Source organism: Phocoena phocoena, chromosome 8, assembly GCF_963924675.1.
Source record: "Phocoena phocoena chromosome 8, mPhoPho1.1, whole genome shotgun sequence".
NCBI classification, from domain to species: domain Eukaryota; kingdom Metazoa; phylum Chordata; class Mammalia; order Artiodactyla; family Phocoenidae; genus Phocoena; species Phocoena phocoena.
The window spans coordinates 34,878,771-34,902,375 of record NC_089226.1 but is presented as its reverse complement, the minus strand read 5'-3'; the positions used below and the strand labels follow the sequence as shown (position 1 = coordinate 34,902,375).

At 33.6% G+C, this 23,605-nt stretch overlaps 1 protein-coding gene across 1 annotated transcript in view; it reads left to right on the top strand.

The window, feature by feature from the left end:
• The window catches only part of CNTN5 (contactin 5), a 1,437,259-nt gene that overhangs the window by 602,165 nt on the left and 811,489 nt on the right, over nucleotides 1-23,605 (top strand). The window contains exon 3 of the mRNA XM_065881340.1: nucleotides 9,917-10,041. Coding sequence (XP_065737412.1) covers nucleotides 9,987-10,041 — 55 coding nt within the window. The 5' untranslated portion in view covers nucleotides 9,917-9,986. The remainder of the gene's footprint in view (nucleotides 1-9,916; nucleotides 10,042-23,605) is intronic.

Genomic DNA, 23,605 nt, shown 5'->3' with positions numbered 1-23,605 from the left:
ATATTTATATATATCATATATAAATATATATATCATATATAAATATATAACATATATATTTTTATATATTATATATAGCAATATATATAAATATAAGATAATATGACAACTTCCTTATCCATTCACCTATCAGTGGACATTTAGGTAGTTTCTATGTCTTGGCTATTGTAATCAATGCTGCAGTGAACATGGGGGTGCAAATACCTTTTCGAGTTAGTGCTTTTGTTTCCTTTGGCTATATATCAGAAGTGGAATTACTGAATCATGTGGTATCAGGATCCTCCATACTATTTTCCATAATGGCTGTGCCAATTTACAATTCTACCAGCAGTACACAAGGATTTCCTCTTCTCCGCACCCACGCCAGCATTTGTTATTTGTCTTTCATGATGGCCCTTCTTACAGATATGGGGTGATATCTCACTGTGGTTTTAATTTTCATTTCTCTAATGACTAGTAGTGTTGAGCTGCTTCTCGTGTACATGTTAGCCTTTCATATATCCTCTCTGGAACAATATCTATTCAGATCCTTGGCCCATTTTTTAATTGCTTCTTTTTGTGCTATTGAGTTGCATGAATTTTAAAATATATTTTAGATATTAAGCCCTCATCAAATATATGGTTTGTAAATATTTTTTCCCATTCTACAAGGAAGAATCAGAAAATATTTTCACTTTATTGAAAGTTTCTTTTGCTGTACAGAGATCTTTAGTTTAATGTAGTCCCACTTGTTTATTTTTTATTTTGTTGCTTGTGTTTTAGGTGTCATATCCAAAAAATCGTTACCAAGGCACATGTAAGCCAATCTTTTCTTAAACTTTCTCTCATACCATATTTTTTTCCTGACTATTTTTTCAGGCAGTATAGTCTGTTGTTTAAAGTCATAGACTCTGTACCCAGACTATCTAGATATAAATCTCAAGTGTACTCTATAGCTGTGTAATTTTAGAAAATTTACTTAACCTCTTTTTACCTCACATATCTCATCTTTAAAATGAGAATATTAGATTTATCTCATAGAGCTCTATATATTAAATGAATTCCCAAGGTAAGGTACTTAGAACAATACCTGGCATATTGCAAATATTATATTATATGAGTTAGCTTCTGTTATGTTCCTTTTATACATTTCAGAGATTCCCTCTGCAATTACTTTTTGTCCTTCTATTTAATAAATATCATTTATTATTTTTCTCAATAAAGGTTTATTTTTGACAAATTCAGATGTTTCCCCAGTTTTATTAAGATATAATTGACCTCTTGGTTATTGATTGAGTAGAAAGAACTTTATTTAACTCACGTCCTTTAAGACATTTTCACTATTCAGAATTATACATTGACAATTATTTCTTTTTTTAGTGAAATACAGTCAACATACAACATTATGTTAGTTTCAGGTATACTGCAAATTGATCTGACATTTACATACATTACAAAATGATGCTACAATGACTTGCAACAATGTCCCCATACAAAGTTATGTAATATTGGCAGTATCTCTTGTGCTGTATATTGTATCCCAATGGTTTATTTACTTTATAACTGGAAGTTTGTACCTCTCAATCCCCTTCACCTATTTCACTCACCAGCCCCACCTCTGGCAACCATCCTTTTGTTTTCTGTACCTATGAGTCTGTTTTGTTTTGTTTGTTTTGTTGGATTTTTTTAGATTCACATTTAAGTGAGGTTATATGGTATTTTTTTCTCTGTCTGACTCGTTTCACTTAGCATGACACACTCTAAATCCATCCATGTTGTTGCAAATGACAAGATTTCATTTTTAATGGCTGAGTTTATATATATATATATATATATATATATATATATATATATATATACCACATCTTCTTTATCTATTCATCTATTTGTAGGCTCTTAGGTTGCTTTCATATCTTTACTGTTGTTAATAATGCTTCAATAAACATTGAGGTACATATATCTTTTCAAATTAGAGTTTTTCTTTTCTTCAGATAAATACCCAGAAGTGGAATTTCTGGGTATTATGGTAGTTCTGTTTTCAATTTTTTGAGGAATCTCCATAATGTTTTCCATAGTGGTTACACCAATTTACAATCCCACAAACAGTGCACAAGCATTCCCTTTTTTTCATATCCTCACCATTTGTTATTTGTTGTCTTTTTGATGATCACCATTCTGACAGGTGTGAAGTGATATCTCATTTTCGGTTTTTTAAAAATACATTTATTTATTTATTTGTGGCTGTGTTGGGTCTTCGTTTCTGTGCGAGGGCTTTCTCTAGTTGCAGTGAGCGGGGGCCACTCTTCATCGTAGTGAGTGGGCCTCTCACTGTCGCAGCCTTCTCTTGTTGCAGAGCACAGGCTCCAGATGCACAGGCTCAGTAGCGGTGGTACACGGGCTTATTTGCTCTGTGGCATGTGGGATTTTCCCAGACCAGGGCTTGAACCCATGTCCCCTGCATTGGCAGGCAGATTCTTAACCACTGCGCTCCCAGGGAAGCCCTCATTTTGGTTTTGATTTAAAGTTTCCTGATGATTAGCAATGTTGAGTACCTTCTCAAGTGCCTGTTGGCCATCTGTATGTCTTCTTTGGAAAAATGTCTAACTCAAAATGGATTAAAGACTTAAATGTAGCACCTGAAAACATAAGCAGTATGATCTTTGACATTGATTTCAGCAATATTATTTTGATCTGTCTCCTAAGGCAAGGACAACAATGCAAAAATAAACAAATGGAACTGCATCTAACTAAAAAGATTTTGCACAGTGAGGGAAACTATCAACAAAATGAAAAAGTCACCTACTGAAAGGGGGAAGATATTTGCAAACAATATATCTAATAAAGAGTTAATATACAAAATATACAAATAACTCATCAACTCAACACCATGAAAATGAAAAAACCCAATTAAAAAAATGGGCAGATGACCCAAATATACATTTTTCCAAAGAAGACATCCAGATTCACTATTCCTTCTTACCAACACATTATTCCAATTTTTTTTTGGATTCCATTACTACTATCATTAAATCAACTGAGAGTCTGATTTTCCACTTTTATAATTAATGCTTTTTTTTATCTCTTGCTCTTTTTTTTTGCTTTTGGTGTTCACAGTTTTCACTATGATTTATCTAGGACTTCATTCTTCTTGTTTTTTTCTGGTGTTCATAAAAAAATTGATACATTTCATCAGTTCTGGAAATTTTTAGAAATATCTATCTCTTCACATATTGCATTCTTTGCCTCTTTCTGGAAATTTGATTAGACATATAAGATATTCTTACTCTATGCTTCATTCTCTTTACCTTCTTTTCATATTTTCCATCCATTTGCCTTTCTGGGCTGCATTCTAGATAATTTCTTCATCTCTATTTCTTCTTTTGCATAATGTTAATTCCTTTATGTTTAAAATCAGATCGTATACATTTGTTTGATGATTTGTGTTGAAAATGTCAAATATCTGAATTCTTTGCAAGTCAGATTCTGACATTTATTGCTTCATTTCCTTCTCATTTATACTGATTTGTTTGCCTGTATATTTTGTGAATATTGATTATGAAGTTTTCACTATGAGATTTTTTTTTTTTTTACATTCAGTCTTATGGTTTAAGACTTAATATTTTCTTTTACTCTTCTCTGGGTAGAGTATCTCTCTGGAGACATATTTCTAATTCACCCTGACTATAATCTTGAAGCTTTTTGGAATCCTAGATATAACGAGTTTCCTATTTGAAGATCCATCTTATGTAGACCCTAAGCTTTGATTTTGGTCCCACTCTCTCAGAGAAGCCATGAACATCAATCTGAAGTTCACTGAGATTTGATGAATAGCCTCACGGTGAAAGTTAGCTTCATTGCTCAACTTGCTATTTTTATCTAGTTTTGATATTTAATAAGTTTTTCCTTCTAAACTAGTTCATTGAGACATTTAGAAGTATTTTATATTATTTTAAAAAGGTCATGTATTATTTGTCATTGTGTCTATTTCCCAATTACCAGAAAGGGTATCGTACTTAGAATCCTAACACAACTCTTGTCAGAATTTACATGGAGGCTGGTGTCAGGCCGAATGAGCCATAGTTCTGTCTTCACCCTTTCCTCATGTCTATCGCCAGGAACAGGAATCATGGAATATTTCTGACACCAGATTCCTAGAGTCACTGTCTTTTTTTTTTTTTTTTTAGTCTCTGTCTCGACTAAGTACACTATGTACTATTAAATACTCTTGAGTCATATCTTTTCTCTACATTTGTGTTTTAAATAAAATTACAAAGTTGCTTTGAGGTGTCAGAAGACGAGTGCTGACCCTTTTTAAAACCTTACTGTACCTTTTTCCACAGGAAGGGTCTGTTGAGATCAAGAGTTCTTAGATTAAAAAAGATGAGAGAAATAGAACACACTGTAGCAAACTGTGTTAAAGAATATCTTCACGATATGTAAACACTATGAGCTCAGCCTTCCATCTACAACCCATACCATTTTGTCCAGAACACAAAATATAATTTATTTTCTTGTGATTCACAATATCATTATTTACTCTGGTTATGTTTGAAAGCAAGAATTCTGTGTATCCACCTCCTGACACTGCTGCTGGATCCTCAAAAATATATGATAGTAAACATTAACAAGACCAACACACATTCTTTTTATTTGTTCTTGCTAGATCTTTGGCAACATTTTATTATCTATTGTTTTGTTCAGGTACATTGAGCTAGAAAACTTTAAGAGCATCTAGAATACAACTTCCCATAAAGTTTTTTTTTTTTTTTTAATGATTCTTTACTGTGAGTCCCATCCTGGCCTTGCTCAACCTTTAAAGGGCATCTTCCAAACAAAAGTGTCACTAGCTTCAGTCTTAGCAAGAGTCATTGCTGAGGTGGAGAATAAGGTACACAGAAAAAGAGATATTTGATTATCTTACTCCTTTCACTAAAATTTACATCCAAGTCCTTCATATTGCAGCTCTGTCACATGCTAACTGGAGCAGAACACTTTTACTCAACCTCTATTGTTCTAATTTGCCAAGTAACTAGCAACCTTTATTGTCTCCATAAATGAAAATAATGCAGAACTATTTAGATGTTGATGGTTAAGTAGGCTCACCTCTAGTTTACTCACTGTCACTGCATAAGTTGTATACTTACCAGGATTCAGGTGTGTAGTGTCATCCGTCTGTGGAGGTTGTACATGTTGATGTAATTAGGTAATTCAAATAAACATTATGCAGATCAACGCATATAAGTGTACCAAGAGTGAGAGCATTTGGTTCTAAGAAAAAAAAAGGATAAAACACAAAATAAAGCAGAAGGTAATAGTCTTAGACAAACAATAAAATGAGTGACTTAGGATATGCTATAAAATTAAATGTGTGTGAAACAACTGTATAAAAATAATAAAAAACCTCAATTCTGCTGTCATTAGACAACTTCACGTTCTTATAACACTCTAAAGAAATTAAAAATTGTATATTATGCATTAGACAAGACTTTCATTGAAAAAGACTCATGATGTTGAGATAAAATAATTTTTCACCAGAATATCGATGATAAAAAAAAAATCTCATTCCTATATACTAAGATAGGTCAAAGAATATAGAGTTAAATCATATTAGTTAAATGACAACCTTTCAGGTATATGTGTAAGACTTTTTTAAATAATTTTTTTACTAACTCAGTACCAGTTCCAATTGTGTCAGATAAGAGGGTTTCTGGAGACTTTTGTAGAAATAGCTGTGGAGTTCTGTAAGAGATGATGTAATTTAAAAGTCAACCTTATGCTTACCCCAGTCCTTTTACTAGTTGTGTGTTTTGGGGAAAGTTACCTTCATCAATAAGAGATGTCAAGTTAGTTAACAGAGGTTGTGTAAGTAAAGTGCATGACACAATGCCTGGAACATAGAATTTCATAAATGGTAGCTGTTGTTAGTATCATGGAAATTTAAGGGATAATAATTTTTCTATTATCTTGCGCCAAATAATCTACTTACTAGAGGCTCCAGTTTATTCATTAATTATTATTCAAAATAGTTATTGAATACCTACTAAAACCAAGCAGATTCTCTTCTAGATGCTGGGTATACAAAGATGAACAAGACAATAATTCTTGCTTTCATGGATATCACATTCTAATAGGAGAAAAAGATAATTATAAACAAATAAATAGCATAACTTCAAGCACTGATAATTGCTAAGAAGAAAAATACAGTAGGTACTGAAGGGCTTCCCTGGTGGTACAGTGGTTGAAAGTCCGCCTGCCGATGCAGGGGACACGTGTTTGTGCCCCAGTCCGGGAAGATCCCACATGCCGCGGAGCGGCTAGGCCCGTGAGCCATGGCCGCTGAGCCTGTGCGTCGGGAGCCTGTTACTCCGCAATGGGAGAGGCCACAACAGTGAGAGGCCTGCGTACCGCAAAAAAAAAGAATAAACCACTGAAACAGGGAAATGATGAAGCCTGATTTATGTTTTAAAACGTAATTCTGACTGTTGTGTGAAAAGCCAGTAAGAGGCCAAACTGAAGGAAACCGTTGCTATAAAACAGGAGAGAGAGATTAGTAGGCATTAATAGAAATCTCTCTCTCGACATTTCCCTCTCTTTATGCACACTCACATACACATGTCATAAACAAGGCGGTTTCCTCTATGTATCTTTAAGAAGAAAAGCTAACTTGCATTCAGGTGGCAGCATACTATCACTTGAGTAATTTTAACATATGTTTAGCAATCCTATTTTAGACTCCAGTTAAGGAGTGATGTTTTTAAGTACTTGCCTACGCATTCAACTGCACAATGCATGTATTGTTTATAATTTATGACTTAGTACTAATACGATGCTCTACTTATTTTACTTTACTTGCAAATATTTGTGATAATTAAGGAAAAAATGCAAAGTAATATGTCATTTCATACATCTGATTATCACAGATGATGATAGGTATATATTCTAAACATTGAAATAAGCTCTTTCAAAAATTGTTTTTTAAAAAATAATATATCCAATTAGTAGTAAGCAACTTAGTAGTTCTGACTTTTCAATCCCTTGATAAATAACAGTTTAATGTACATCTGTCAGTTTCCATTAAGGTATTTCTAAAATATACACCTTAAAATGCTTTAGTAACATTTATTAACTGATTATAATTTAACTTGGAATGCAGTAGGACCTTAATGTATGTCTGATTAATTACATTATTTTATCACTTTGATACAAGGATTTTATTAAAGTCATGGAATAATTGTCTTTTCAAGAGAAGCATATACAAATTTACATATTTTGGAACCTAAAGATTATTTTATTTACTTCTTTCTTTACTTGAGAGAGTGATTGAGAGAGAGAGAGAGAATGAGAAGAAAGTAAGCCAGTAAAAGGAAAGAATCTCAGTTAGGCATCTTAGAAAGAATGGCTTTTGAAGAACTATTATTTTTTGCATTTAGGCCCCAAGGACCAAGCACTGATGTTTGAAAATGAAAACATCCACACACACACACACACACACACACACACACACTCACACACATGCAGGTTTTTTTCTCTTTGAAAAAGTTTTAATGTAAAGTGGATTATTTTAGTTATAAAATTCACTGTACTATTTTTATTTGAGAACTGAAAAAAATGTGCCTGGAATATAAGGCTTATTCTACAATGGTATGTTGAAACATGAATACTGAGCCCAAATGTCATCTTATCAGAAATGCCTTCCATGAACCCTTACAAAAATAGCCTTGGGCTTCCCTGGTGGCGCAGTGGTTGAGAGTCCGCCTGCCGATGCAGGGGACACAGGTTCGTGCCCCGGTCCGGGAAGATCCCACATGCCGCGGAGCGGCTGGACCCGTGAGCCATGGCCGCTGAGCCTGTGCGTCCGGAGCCTGTGCTCCACAGCGGGAGAGGCCACAACAGTGAGAGGCCCACGTACCGAAAAAAAAAAAAAAAAAAAAATAGCCTTGTCTAGCTTCTGGCAGCTGGCTGTCCCTTTACTCTGTGTTGATTTATTCGGTGTGGATCACTCTCTGATAATGGCTTATTTATCCATGTGCTCACGGCCATTCCATACAAAAGTAAGATATCTGTCTAAGCTCAATATCTTATTGAATTTTTGCTAAAGATGCTTCTGTACTATTCCCAACTCTTGTCATCCTTACAAATATATTCCCCTTTTGATAGCTCTGTATCTATGTTACACTTACATTGTCCTGCTTATCTGGCTTGTAGCCTATGGTTAACTTCTGTGTATGTGTGTGTGTGTATGAGCATGTGCACACACATGTGTATTTTCTCTTTGACATTCCCAGTGTATAACATTTAAGTGCTCTGAAAATATTTGCATTTGTTGATGAAGAATATTTAAGACAACAGAAGACATTGTAAATAGAGAGGGAAAGTACCAGTTTTCAGGACGTGGACTGAGCAGAAGCTCATCAAAAAAAGTTAAGCAAAACTGCACTAATGTCTTAGAACTCACAGTCTGTGAAAGGCCAATTTCATCAATGGATTGAGAATTCACTAATTTAAATATGCAGTTTTCATGAATCATAATTGTTTTTCTAGCAACTTTAAGTCTCTAATTGTTATGTGTGAAGTGCTGATTTTCTTCTTTTCCTTTCTGGTAAAAGGCAGTATATAAATAATAATGTTTTAAACTGTAAAAAGTAGTGATAAGGTCTTTTTTGTGCTTTAAATTGTATTTATTTCTGATATTTACTTGGAAGAAAAACGATGATGAAAAATATCTTTTTTGAAGGGGGTGTCTGTGAATCAACCATTATTAAGTCATTAACTTTCTTTTCCATTAGTAATCCATAACCTTGTAATTAAAGTAGGTTTTCAAGGCTTAGATTTTAAAATATAAATAAAATGGAACTAACATTCAGGTGGAAGATTCATTAAGAAAAGCTTTCCCTCTTTGGGTACATCTGTATTGAATTATGACCTAACTAAGGGAGAAATGCTTGTCTATATTTTTAAGATATTTCCTAAAAGATAGAAATAGCCTGAACCTCTAAGTCTATTGGAGGAACAAGTTGCAAAGAAGCAATTGTTATTTTAAATCATCAACACACTGTACAATTATTTCTCAATTTAGTTGCTTTTGGCCAAGAAGGACACCAGTAACTGACACCTGAAAACTCAGAAGTTACTTGTCTATTATAGGAATTTCTAGTACACATTTGTCAAGTTTTTCCATATTAATTTTCAGGCGAGAATTTTGTATTTTTATGCTTATTGTATCTTTCAGGACAGATAAAGGAATCAAAGGACATTAATGTGCTATAGTGGTTATTGTTATAAAAATGGCATTAGACAAAAAATGTTAAATATTCATGAAAATCCTTATTTCCCTTAGGTTCTGGCTAGCAAAGGATGCTGAGAAAATAACTCACAGAAGGAGGGAACTATAACACAGTACAGATAATCACAGGAGTTATAAACAAAGGCAGTTGACATTAATAATTAAATGAGAAAAATTCCCTGTAGAGGTTTAGATGAGCTACAGACACAATGTGTAAAATCACTTGCTTAACTGATAATTAGTTATGTTCTAGACCAGAGGAGTATATATTGATGTAACTGGTTCTTCTACCCTATTTTTCTAGTCCAATAATTTGTCTAACGTAATAAATATAACTATTATACATTCCCTGTGAGGAATAATTATTCCCATTAGAACCTGATGTTTTTATTATCTGTAAGGGAGTATTTAGTATAAGTAAATGTGACAGAGAAAGTTTATCACTTTTCCGAAGTTTTTGTGTTGTGCATTAAATTAATTCTAATGGAAACTTTATTATGGTTGTCAATGTCCAAGTATATATTAATCTGACGTTTGCAATGAAAGTTATTTATCATTTTATTATGAGAGTTTTGATTTTGTTTTTGTTTTTTTACCTTTTTGTTTGTTTATTTTCTTTTCTCTGTTTTTGAAAATTGTTATCTGTCTCAACAGGGCATTCTTTAATGAAGAAACGTCAGAGCTGCTAAATACACTGGGACTCAGGTGATCCTAGTCACCAAGGATGGCCTCCTCTTGGAAATTTATTCTGTTTCTGTCAGTCACTGGGTGTCTTTCAGGTAAAAAACCCGCCTTACGTATCAAATAACAAAAATATATAAAGGTCTTCATTAATTATATCCTCATGTGTTCATTTAAATTTATATCAAGATTCATCTTTTCAACAACAAGAAAGAGACAACAACCCTTAAACCTCTGTTAGTACCACAAAAAGTCACATATAATAAGGTGCTTATAAAAATACCATATAAATGTTAACAAAATAAGTGTCCATCCCATCTCATTGACTTTCATTTACAATCTAAATCATCATTATATATATATATATATATATATATATATATATATATATATATATATATACACACCTCTATAAAATATGGGTAGAGACATTTGTGAAAACATGAAAAATAAGTGAATAGTTTCAGAGACAGTGAAAGTTAAATGAACATCCTGGTTTATCATGATTATGGTCACTTATAAAAGAAATAAAGAGTCTTTAAATATTTTATCCTATCTTACATTCTTTCTGTCCAGTATTACCATCTTCCATGATGATCTGGTCTCTCTTTTATCTTCTCAGTGTCATTCTCCTCTTGAACTCATAAACTAACTGAGGGGAATGGAGGTAGGTTTGCAAGATGAAATGAATGATGCTCAGTTAAGATTGAATTTCAAATAAACAACATATAATTACTTTATTTATAGTATGTTCCATGCAATATGTTATTCTATTTTATCTAAAATTTAAATTTAACTGGTGTCCAGTGTTTTTATATACTAATCTGACAATGCTAGGTGGAGGAAGTGATAGATTGTAATATCGCTCCAAAGTTTTATTTTCATGTGCTGGCCCAACTTAACTCTCCGAAATAAACAGTCACTTCAAAGGAGGTATTATATAATGGTGTTGAAAGACAAAAATACTCAGCTTGAGTTGGTATCTGTGATGCCTAGATTTGTAGCTCATAAGGGAATCTAGGTGCTGGTCTTTCTGATGAAACAAGATGCTGAGTCTGGAGGTAAGTTGTTTTTCAAATACTATAGACAAAGACAAAAAAAGTCAAAAGCAAAGGACGTTTCTAATTTTTACATGGGATCTGATTTTTAATCATCTGCATTTAATATGAAGCATATATATACATATTAGTGATATTTAAAACATGAATTTATTTGCTGTAGATAGCTGTTTAAATAAAATTGATTAGATACTGAAAGGACCACTTATCAAGGATAATTATTTTCAAAACCTTTCTCCAGGGGCTTCCCTGGTGGTGCAATGGTTGAGAGTCCGCCTGCCGATGCAGGGGACACGGGTTCGTGTCCTGGTTCGGGAAGATCCCACATGCCGCGGAGCGGCTAGGCCCGTGAGCCATGGCCACTGAGCCTGCGAGTCCGGAGCCTGTGCTCCGCAACGGGAGAGGCCACAACAGTGAGAGGTCTGCGTATCGCAAAAAAAACAAACAAAAGAAACACTTTCTCCACCTCCTTACTTAACGAATTATTCTAGAAGTACAGCTTTTATTATGCTCTTGTTACTTGGTGATACTTACATTCAATATTTACATTTTATTTTATTATTAATGTTTTCCCTGGTTATTTGTCTATGAGTATTACATAACAGGACCTATTTTGTACACTAACTTGATTACTATTACAGAAAATGTGGGTAATTAAGCCATAGGTCATAAGCACATTTTATATTGTTGATGCTATTTGAACCAACACCGATTGAAGAAATAAGAGAAGACCCAGACTGTATTTCTTCTCTGTTTTATTTATTCATTTTTTAATGGGTGGATTATCTTGGGTGTGTTTAACTAGAAAATATAGAACTCTTACACAACCTTAAGTTTAAAAACTAGCTATTCAGAGCAATGAAACTTTGACACCATTCACAGGAATATACAGCCTTATATTAAAAATGCACTCAAAATTAAAACAATAATGAGATACCATTATACATATCAGAAGGGCTAAGATCCAGAAAAAAAAGAGGAAGTAAAAGCAATACTAGTTACTCTTGAGGATGCAGAAAACAAGGAAGTTCATTAATTGCTGGTAAGGAGGCAAAATGGTACAGCCACCTTGGAAGATAGTTTGGCAGTGTTTACAAAGCTAACTGATTTTACCATCTAATCAAGCATTTGGCTCCTAGGTATTTACCTAACTGATTTTAAAATTTATGGCACACAAAATACCTACACAAAAAAGTTTATACGAGCTTTAATAATAATCACCAAAAACTAGAAATAACCAAGATACCCTTCAATAAGTTAATAAACCATAGAAATTCCATATAATGCAATACTACTCAGTGATAAAAATAAATGAACTATCAAGTTATTCAAACACAGGATGAATACTCTATGCATATTGCTAAGTGAAAGAATCCAGTCTGAATAGGTTACATACTGTATGATTTTATATATATGACCTTTTGGAAAGGGAAAAACTATAGAAAGTGCACAGATCAGTGATTGCCAGGGGTTGGAGTCAGGGGATGACTAAATGAGTGAAGGAAGCATAGGCATTTTTCAGCTTGGTGAAACTATTCTGTATGATACTGTAGTGGTGGAAGAATAACATTATGCATTTATCAAAACCAATAGAACTTTACAGCACAGAGTAAACCTTAATGTACATAAATTAAAATAATAGTAATCTAGGAGGTTAGAGGCTCCCTGGATGAAACGCAGAATGTGACAAAGAATCTAAGAGAATTACAAATGTATGAAACAACCTCCACTTTAGGGGAGTGTGGGAAAAATGGTACTGACTTAAGTAACTTTGGAAATGAATCTGTAAAACTAAAGGCAAAAACAAACGAACAAACAAAAAACTGTACTTTGACACTGTACTCTAGTTAAGAACTTTATTCTCTGTGTTAGCAACTCTAAAACCCCTATGCATGGGATTAAACAATTAAGTCAATGCATGGTGGATGGTGGGAGCCAGCTGTCTCACTGATGGAGTGGGAGGTTACAGATAAGCAAGAGAAGAAGGCTAGAATGATCCATGTGGTATGGATTAGAGTTGGAGACTTCAATATGAAGTCACGTTTAGCTTAATGTAGATACATATAGTTACATATGAAAAGTATTCATAGATATGTATATATACATGGCTAGGTGTACACATATATATTTATTTTTCTCTGTCATCTGAGAAGGCCTAGAAGCAATGTACTGCAGTAGAAACCAGCACACAAAGTGCCACGATCTTGGCTTCTAATACCATTCTCCAATTAAAAGAATCAGGGCTATTTGGAGATATGGCTGATTCTAGGACTGGGGCAGGAAATATACTTGATCAGCCTAGAATATCTTGTGCCAGAAAGTGAGGAGGTGCTAAAGCAAACAAACCAGTAAACAAAAAGCAAACATATGAGGAACCAATGTCAAAGGGACACAGGAACCAACTGAAAGAGAAAAATAAATACCGTATGCTAACAAGTATATATGGAATCTAAGAAAAAAAAAAAAAGTCATGAAGAACCTAGGGGCAAGATGGGAATAAAGACACAGACCTACTAGAGAATGGACTTGACGATATGGGGAGGGGGGAGGGTAAGCTGTGACAAAGTGAGAGTGGCATGGACATATATATACTACCAAATGTAAAATAGATAGCTAGTGGGAAGCAGCTGCAGAGCACAGGGAGATCAACTCGGTGCTTTGTGACCACCTAGAGGGGTGGGATAGGGTGGAAGGGAGGGAGATTCAAGAGGGAAGATATATGGGGATATATGTATATGTATATCTGATTCACTTTGTTATAAAGCAGAAACTAACATACCATTGTAAAGCAATTATACTCCAATAAAGATGTAAAAAAAAAAAAAAAAAAAAAGAGTTCCTAATGGCCCAAACTGGAAAATTTTGAGTAAGAAAATAAAGAAGTATTGAGTTACAACCCAAAGAATAAAATTTAAAAGTCCATATTGATATAAATAAGTGATTGAATAATGAAAAGAATAGACAAACTTCCCATGTAGATGAATTTCAAATAATTTATTTAGATGATTTGTTTTCAAGGAGGTGGAGTGTAGCTCCCCCTTCCTTAAGTGTGGACTGCACATAGTGACGTGTCTCCAAAAAGTACAGAATAGAAAAGCGGAATAAAGAAAGTAGCTTTACAGCAGAGGAAAGTGATAAGGACTACATCAACCTAGTGATGAACAAGGTCAACACCAACGGTAATAGCATTTACCCAAGATATAATGTGACAAGAATGGCACCTCACCTCTGTAATTTTCCTTCCTAAAGCCTGTGTCTCTATATCAGAAAAATCCCAACTGAGGAGCATTCTATGAAACACCTGGCCAGTAATCCTCAACATTTTCAAGGTCATCAAAAACCAAGAATATTGGAGAAACCATCACAGAAAGAGGAGACTAAGGAAACATAATAAATAAATGTAATGCATTACCCTGGATAGGATCTTGCAACAGAAAAAAAATATTTAAAAATTAAGGAAATCTGAATACAGTATGTACTTCAGTTAAAAATAAAATGTCAATATTTGTTCATTATTTGTGACAAATGTTCCATATTAATATAAGATATTAATAAAAGTGGAAACTGGTTTGGGTTTACGGAAACAAAATGGATTAAGCATAACAGTAGTGAAGGGCATCAGGAGCTGACAGATTCAAACGTTTTTTGGCAATAAAATATATAGAAGTTGGTAAATGATTAAATATTTTGTTTTAGAGGAAATAGCAAGGTCTCAGTTTGCTTATGGAGTAGATGATATTGCCATTTGCTTGGATACTGAATAAAGTAGGGGGTGCAATTCAGAGTGGGGAAATACTGAACTCAATAATGCACATGTTGAGCTTCAGATATCTGTGACACACTCAGATGGAGATGTTTAAAGTGTAAGAAAGATGACTGAGTTAAAAGTAAATTTGGGGTTCATTATGGGGTTCATTATTGTATAGATGAATTTGAAGCTCTGGGGAGGAAAATAATCACCCAAGGATTATGTAGGTAATGATGAGTCATAAGGCAAGGAAGAAATTCTGAGAAGCATGAATAAGGGGCAAGAGAAAGTATAGGTTGAAAAGCAGGGATGGAGAGTTGGGAGAAATTCTAGGAAAGAGTGATAACCGAACAGTTCTGAGAAGGAGTGGTCAGCAATGGCAATGCTGTAGGAAGGTTACGTGAGATTAGTACTAAAAACATTTCCTCTTAATGCTACTGATAATTGCCTTTAACGAACTAGTGGGAACATCTCTATTATGGTAATGAGCTGTGAAATGATTAGCAGAGGAGGAAAATAATACAATTACTATAAATTTTGTTTTCTGAGAAGTTGAGCTGAGGAAGAGAAAGAAAAAAATGACGAATCACTTGGAAAAGAAAAATTCAGGAAGGAATGAATTTCATCTGTACATTTCTGGGTGTGTGTTTTAAGGTTAGAGAAACTAGTTTATAGAAATATAATCCACATAATAGATTAAATAGATGTCAATTGTATATTGTGCTAATTAGCTTTAACTCCATAACAAATCATCCTCAAGTTTTTTACCTTAAACAAAAACTTCAAAAATATTATTTCTCACAATTCTGAAAGTCAGTTTGGTGGTTCTTCTGATTTGGGCAGGTTCAGCTGATCTCTAAAACTTCCCATGAGGACTGAAAGAATAGGACTGGATGGTGTCATGCGGTCTCACCCATGCTGCTGGTTACTATCTCCTACTAGTAAAGGCAGTGGGAATGACCTTGTCATGTCTCTGATCATCCAGTAGTCTAGCCCAGGCTCTTGGCTGTGGTTGTGGGTTCCTAGGTACAGAAATGGAAAGGGTAAGTGTCAATTTGCAAGCATGGTTCAAGCCTGTCTGTCATGTTTACTAATGTCTCATTGACAAAAGCAAATCACATAGGCCAAGACTGATTCAAGGATTGGAAAACTATATTTGACCTCATAAAGAGAGTAGCTGGAGAAGCATATTGTAAAGAATATGCAGTACAGTATTACAAACTATAGGCACTATGCTCTATAGTAGATCTGTAGGAAGTATGCATCTTGCATAATTGAAACTGTGTACCTTTGACTAATACTCCTTCCTTCCCCCCTCTCTACAGCCCCTGGCAACCACCATTCTACTCTGTTTCTATGAGTTTGATTATTTTTGCTTCCTCATACAAGTGGTACCCCTTAGACATTTGCTAAGAGGGTAAATCTTATTTATTTTAAATACTCTTACCACTAAATAATAATAGTACTAATAACAATAATAATAATATAATGTCAAGAAGGCAGACGATAACTTTTGGAGTTGTTGGATATGTTTATGGCATAGATTGTGGTGATGGTTTCATGGGTATATACTTATTGCAAACTCATCAAGTTGTATATACTAAATATGTACAGCTTATTATAATCATACATCAGTAAAGTGGTTTAAAGGTGTGCATAAAGCCATAAAAATAGCCATGCTCAGTTTTGAGTTCTACCACATGTTTATTGATATCTATAAATGTTTAACATGCAAGTAATAGCAATCCTGTTTTAGTTAACAATAAAGAAAATGGAATTTCTTTGTATCTTTATTTCAGAAACAGAGACAGCACTGTGATCTAATAACCTCATTAGCTGAGCTTAAAAAGCTTTAAAAACCAAACTATTTTTATCCATATGAAATTAATTAAGTTCAATAAAATTTAAGCTTTTCATGATAGAATGTGTGAAATCATTTGGGGAAGGAATCATAATTACTAAAGCCCAGTTATGAACATATATGTGACAAGAAGCATCAACATTTCAACCTCTACTGTGCCAAAATCCATGTTATTATATTCTTTAAAAGTGATTCTTCAAGGATATATTATCCTCCAAATATGTGAAGAGATAATGATTGGGAAGAGACAATAAAGTTCAGGATTTATAAGCAACTTGACTGGCATTTCAAGGTTCTTTGTGAATTGCTTTTCATTCAATCTCCATGTTGAAGTAAATAAATAATAACAACAACAAAAGCTAAAGGGTTTAAATTTTTCTGCTCTGTTATACAGACTACCTTATTCAATGGATTTCTTATTATATTCCTTTTGAAATATGGCTAGTTTCTTTTGAAATGTTTAACAAAGGGTGAAATCTATTACAATGATATTTATTACAAATAGATTTCTTTCTGTGAAATATAATAGAATAGCCTTATAAGACACTGTCATATACAAATATTAATTTTAATATGTATTATTAGAATATCTAGAAAGCAGCTATTATTAGACTCATTAACACACACCATTTTGTTTGACGATTTTTGAAAGTGTTCCTTTTGCACTCCCCAGTACCAGCCTATATTTGTCAACATCACAATTCTATTTATATATTTCTATCAAAGTTATAACTTAAAATAATATTTAATTAGATTTATTAAAGCTAGATGTATTTATATCTCTTCTAAAATGAAAAAATATATTTCTCTAACTGCATTTATAAATCTTAGAATTAAAAATAATTTGGAGATTGTGAAGTCCAGTTCCTTGTACTTGGGCAAGTAAAATATTGTTTGTTCTCAATAGGGATGAGAGGCTCAGGAAGATTCTGTCATATGCCCAACATCATATAGATCGTAACTAGTGGAAGAATAATGAGAAAGCTGCCTCCTACAACAATTCTTTCAACATAGCAGGTGACATGAAGGGGAGGCAAAAGAGGAAATCCAGTTGCTCAGAGCTACACTGACCTCCTTCCTACATAAGTACATCTAGTTACCTTCCTTGGCTTACTTTCAGATGCTTTCAATATAAGCTGTATTGCTTCAAAAACAAGCCTGCAAATAAGACATTTTTTCTCTACTTTGACCCCATTCTCCTCCACTAGGTTAAATCCATTTTATTGGAAAGGTGACAGCCTGTTCCTTCTGCCAAGAGGATGATATACTATTAAACAGAGAATGTCTGTCATTGATAAGCTTATACAAATACTATCCTTCTTCTTACTGGCAGTGTGGTAAATAGCACAGAACTTTGTCACTGTCAGCTAGTGCTGCCTAATAACTTTAAAAGGAAATGAAAACAAAAGTGTTACTGAAAACAGGTGCTTGATAATATTACGTCTGACTGGGCTACTGCAGATGAGAAAGAGAAATGGATTATGGCTCCTCTGTGATCATTTTGAAATTATGTATGTGCACACTGTATTGGTCCCCCAGGAAGTCATGATGATAATGGAGCCTACCTCAGTGCAGGAAACCAAGTTGACTCTTATCAGCTGTGCACTGGTGGTATTAGACATGTCATTAATCAGAATACAATTTAATTTCTCCTTGTGAGCAAGGTGGAGGGCAGCAGGGGGAGGGGAGTGCAGTCATCTGAATTTAGAGAGTTTTATTTGTTATTTTTATCTTAAAGGCAAAGGAAATGTTAAAAAGTATCTGAAATTGTCAGTACTTCCTGGAGTGATATAAAATGAAACCATCAACTAAAGAAAGCATCCTAGAGAATTGAGGATAAATATGTGTTCTCAGTGTTTTGAAGATTAAAGAGAGAATTAACTAATTTATTAAGTCATCTAAATGTTATTTATCTTACATAAAAAAATTATTAAAAATATATATTTCCCCTTGAGTTTGGTTAAGGAGTAAGCACTATACATCAAAGTATGTTGTAATCCAGAAAGTGCCATGAAAGTTATCCTATGCTTTTTACACTGGACTGGCATTATTATTTTTAATGATGACAAATATTTGTTGATAAAAAATTAATCATGTACTACATTGATTCTCTTTGTTATTTTAAAATAATGCTCAAAGAATTTGTATTGTATCAAGTGCCCACAAGAAAATGTAAATGAATATTCACAGTATCATTCTTTAAACAGAGATAAATTTCTACCACAGTAATACTACTGTGAAATATGTTTATTTATGGCAGAGATTACTTACTGCTTAGTATGAGCTTCTGGGGAGCTGCCCCCATGCATTAGCTTGAGCCATTGTCAGCAAGAAAACAGTTACTTTTTTGTAACTCATTGGTTCAAATAGAAGTCAATTCTGTCTGTAAAATGGAGAGACATACACTGAGCCCCAAGGAAAGCTGAACACAGTTGAGATGCAGAAAAAATGCAAGGAAAAATTTCTCCTCTCCTTGATTTTAAATAAATTGTATAGGTTTATCAGGACACAAATTCTGTAAATATACCATCTGTAAAATAAACCCTATATAATTAGTTGTGAGAATGGAAAAGGGTTAAGTGCTGTATAATTTTATGTTTATGAAACATAAACATAACATCTTATTTTTCTAACCACTAATCAAGTTAACTACAGATTTCTTGAAATTTAGTCATCAACTTCTATATTTGGTAATATTTATTCAATATAGATGTCAACACAATAATTTTTTCTTTCTAGCATTTGAAAAAAATGCTTTCCATTCTAATTCTCAGTGTTGCTTTAACACTGAAATTTGTCAGATAACTTAATCATTCCTAATGATCTGTTTATGATGCTGGCTATGATTGCAGCATGACCTTAACTACTGTGGATTTAGAGTATGGTGGAACCATCCAAATGGTGACAATCAGGGATAAATTTGGTTTTAAGTGATGATTTTTCCTTTTTAGTACTTGCATATTTTGCAATTATTATTTTTACATGTTTAAATAAAAAATTATAAGGCCATCTGCTCTATAAAAACAGAAGTGATACCTATTTTATTTGATGTTTCATACACAAGTTCTAGCATAATATTTTCTGTAAGTACAGGTACCTATTTTTAAGTGAATTAAAGGAAAGAATTAATTGTTTGATTTGTTTCTTCTGTTAAGAGGGGCATAAGCTATGCTTCTGGTTATAGCACTTTCTGGTTAGAAAACATCCAAAAGGGATGAATAATTTTGTATTCTCTAACCTGATTGTTCTGATGTGTGTGTTTTTTAATTGAAGTATAGTTGATTTAAAACATTATATTAGTTTCAATTGTACAATACAGTGAATCCATATTTTTATAGATTATATTCCATTTACAGTTATTACCAAGTAATTGCTATATTCTACTCTGCTGTACAATATATCCTTGTTGCTTATCAATTTTATACTAGCGGTTTGTGTCTCTTAATCTCATACCCCTATCTCGCCCATCCTCCTTTCCCTCTCCCTACTGGTAACTATTAGTTCATTCTCTATATCTGTGCATCTGTTTCTGTTTTTCTATATATACTCATTTGTTTCATTTTTTAGATTTCACATATAAGTGATAACATACAGTATTTGTCTTTCTCTGTCTGACCTATTTCACTAAGCATAGTACTCTCTAGGTTCTTCTCTGTCTGACTTATTTCACTAAGCATAATACTCTCTAGGTCTATCCATGTTACTGCAAATGGCAGAATGCCATTCAGTTTTTATGTCTGAGTAACATTCCATTTTATGTATATACCACATCTTCTTTATCTGTTCATTTATTGATGGGCACTTAGGTTGTTTCAATGTCTTGGTTACTATAAATAATGTTTCTATGAACATTGAGGTACATATATTTCTTTTTATTTTTTGCATATATCTTTTTGAATTAGTGTTTTTGTTTTCTTCAGATATATACCCAGGAGTGGAACTTCTGGATCATATGGTAGTTTTAGTATTTTGAGGAACTTCCCATAGTGTTTTCCACAGTGGCTGCAGCAATTTACATTCCAACCAGCAGTGTTCGTTTTTTCCACATCCTCACCAACATTTGCTATTGATGTTTGCCATTCTGGTAAGTGTAAGGTGATGTCTCATTGTAGTTTTGATTTGTATTTCTCTGATGATTAGCACGGTTGTGCATCTTTTCATATGCCTGTTAGCCATCTGTATGTCTTCATTGGAAAAATATCTATTCAAATTTTCTGCCCATTTTTAATCAGGTTGTTTATTTTTTCAATATTGAGTTGTATAAGCTGCTTATATATTTTGAATATTAACTCCTTATTTGTCTTATCATTTGCAAATATTTTCTATCATTCAATAGGTTGTCTTTTTTTTTTTTTTTTTGATGGTTTCCTTTGCTGTGCAAAATCTTTTAAGCTTAATTAGGTCCCACGTGTTTATTTTTGCTTTTATTTCTTTTGCCTTAGGAGACATATCCAAAAGAATATCACTATGATTTATGTCAAAGGATGTTCTGCCTATTTTCTCTTCTAAGAGTTCTATGGTTTCAGATCTTACAGTTAGATCTTTAACCCATTTTGAATTTATTTTTGTATATGATGTGAGGAAATGTTTTAATCTCAATATTTAACATGAAGCTGTGCAGTTTTCCCAGCATCAGTTATTTAAGAGTCTATCTTTTCTCCATTGCATATTCTTGCTTCCTTTGTCATCGATTATTTGACCATAAGTGTGTGGGTTTATTTCAGGGCTCTCTATACTATTCTATTGATCTATGTGTCTCTATTTGATACAGTACCATGCTGTTTTGATTATTGTAGCTTTGTAGTACATGTGGGGACTAAGCAACATGTTATTAAAAAATCAATGGGTCAATGAAGAAATCAGAAAATACCTGGAGACAATGAAAAGAGAAATACAGCTTTCCAAAGTCTTTGGGATGCAACAAAAACATATGGGAACTCCTAATAAGGAAGCTTATAGCAGTATAGGCCTACATCAAGAAAAAGGAAATATCTCAAATAAGCAACCTAACACATCATCTAAAGGAATTAGGAAAAGAAGCTCAAAGTCCGAAGTCAGCAGAAGGAAGGAAATAATAAAGATAAGAAAGGAAATAAATAGAGACCAAAAAACAACAGAAAAGATTAATGAAACCAAGTACTGGTTTTTTGAAATGATAAACATAATTGATAAATGTTTCGTCAGGTTTGTCAAGAATAAAAGACAAAGGACCCAAGTAAACAAAATAATAAATGAAAGAGGAGAAATAACAACTGATACCACAGAGATATAAAAAAATCAGAAGAGAACACTATGAACAGTTATACACCAACAAATAGGAAAACCTAGAAAAATGGACAAAGTTCTAGAAACATGCAACCTGCTAAGACTGAATCAGGAAGAAATAGACATTCTTAACAGAATCATTAGTAATGAAATTGAATTTGTAATTAAAACAAAACAAAACAAAACAAAAAACCTCCCTGCAAACAAAAGTTCTGATATGTTTTCAATACCAAGAACTATGCTGAGCCTCGTTTGGACATTCTGAAGTCTTGAGTTAAAGAAGTAGCAATTATCTTAGGTTAGATTAGGGGACTGTGAAAATAGCCAGTAAAAATTTGAAAGAAATAAAGAGGAAAAAAAAAAAAAAGAAATGAAAAAATGAAGCAAAGAAAAATAAATTAGGTAAAATTTTTCAATTATTAGTGCATTTGATCAGGCTTCTCTGGTCTCATGTCACCCATTTCTGCTCAGCATGTATTCTGGCAGAATTTATTTCAAGAGATTCTAAAGTTCCCCAAGAGGACACTTGGCTTATATACTTTTTACTTGCTATTTTATAGTGATTCAGAGAGAGGTACTAGCTGATAATACATTTGCTGACATAGAGCTGTCTTTGTTTAATGCCTAAATTGGGAAAAGCTATTTCAAATTAGGCCCTGGATCCATATTTGTTTCAGTATAACTCTGAAGATAGTAACTGTCTTTTTTTAATAGGATTCAGTAGAACTTTTGGTGCAGCATTGTTTTATTTATGGTTTGGTCTGTCTTATAAAAAATATCATAGCTGTGGATAAACAGTCCCAAGTGGGCATGGCATATATAATGTGTCAAAGATGTTGTTTATTGGGGGTAAAGATTACAGAGATAAAAGGAATTTTTAAAAAAATAATCTCATTCTCAGTTCCAGTGGCCTAATAAATTCCAAATATCTTTCAGTCCAATTTATTTGTTTGTTAATTTAACAAATACTAATTCAGTGTCTACTATATATTGCTCTGTTCATCAAGGATATAGCAGTGAACAAGACAGACAAAATTTGTGTCCTTAAGGAACTCACTTTCTAGGAGAGAAAAGAGACAACTTAGCAAGAAATGAAATAACACAAGACCTAAAAAGGATAATTTTTATAAAGAAATTAAGTGGAATAAAGGGATAGTAAGTGATGTGTATGGAGATGGGGTAGCAAGATGTTACTTTATTCAGGGTGATCAAGAAAGGTCGCTCTGAGTAGGTCTCCAAGGAAAGACCTAATAAAAGTGGAAAAGGAAACCAGGTGAATATCTGGGAGAAAGTGTTTCAGCCACAGTGTCAAGTCATCAAGGGGAAACAGGGGCTTCCCTGGTGGCGCAGTGGTTGAGAGTCCGCCTGCTGATGCAGGGGACACAGGTTCGTGCCCTGGTCTGGGGGGATTCCACATGCCACGGAACGGCTGGGCTCATGAGCCATGGTCACTGGGCCTGCGCATCCGGAGCCTGTGCTCCACAATGGGAGAGGCCACAACAGTGAGAGGCCCGTGTACCACAAAAAAAAAAAAAAAAAAAAAAAAAAGAGGAAACAGACTTACTGTGTTTGAAAAAGAACCAATACAGAAGAAGAGAGGAAAACAATATCGATGAAGAGAGTATATGACAAGAAAAGTGATAAGGGAAAATAGAGAGACAATGACCAGATCATATTTTAAGCAGAGGAGAGATGTAACTTGATAACATGTTAAAAGATTGTGCTAGGTT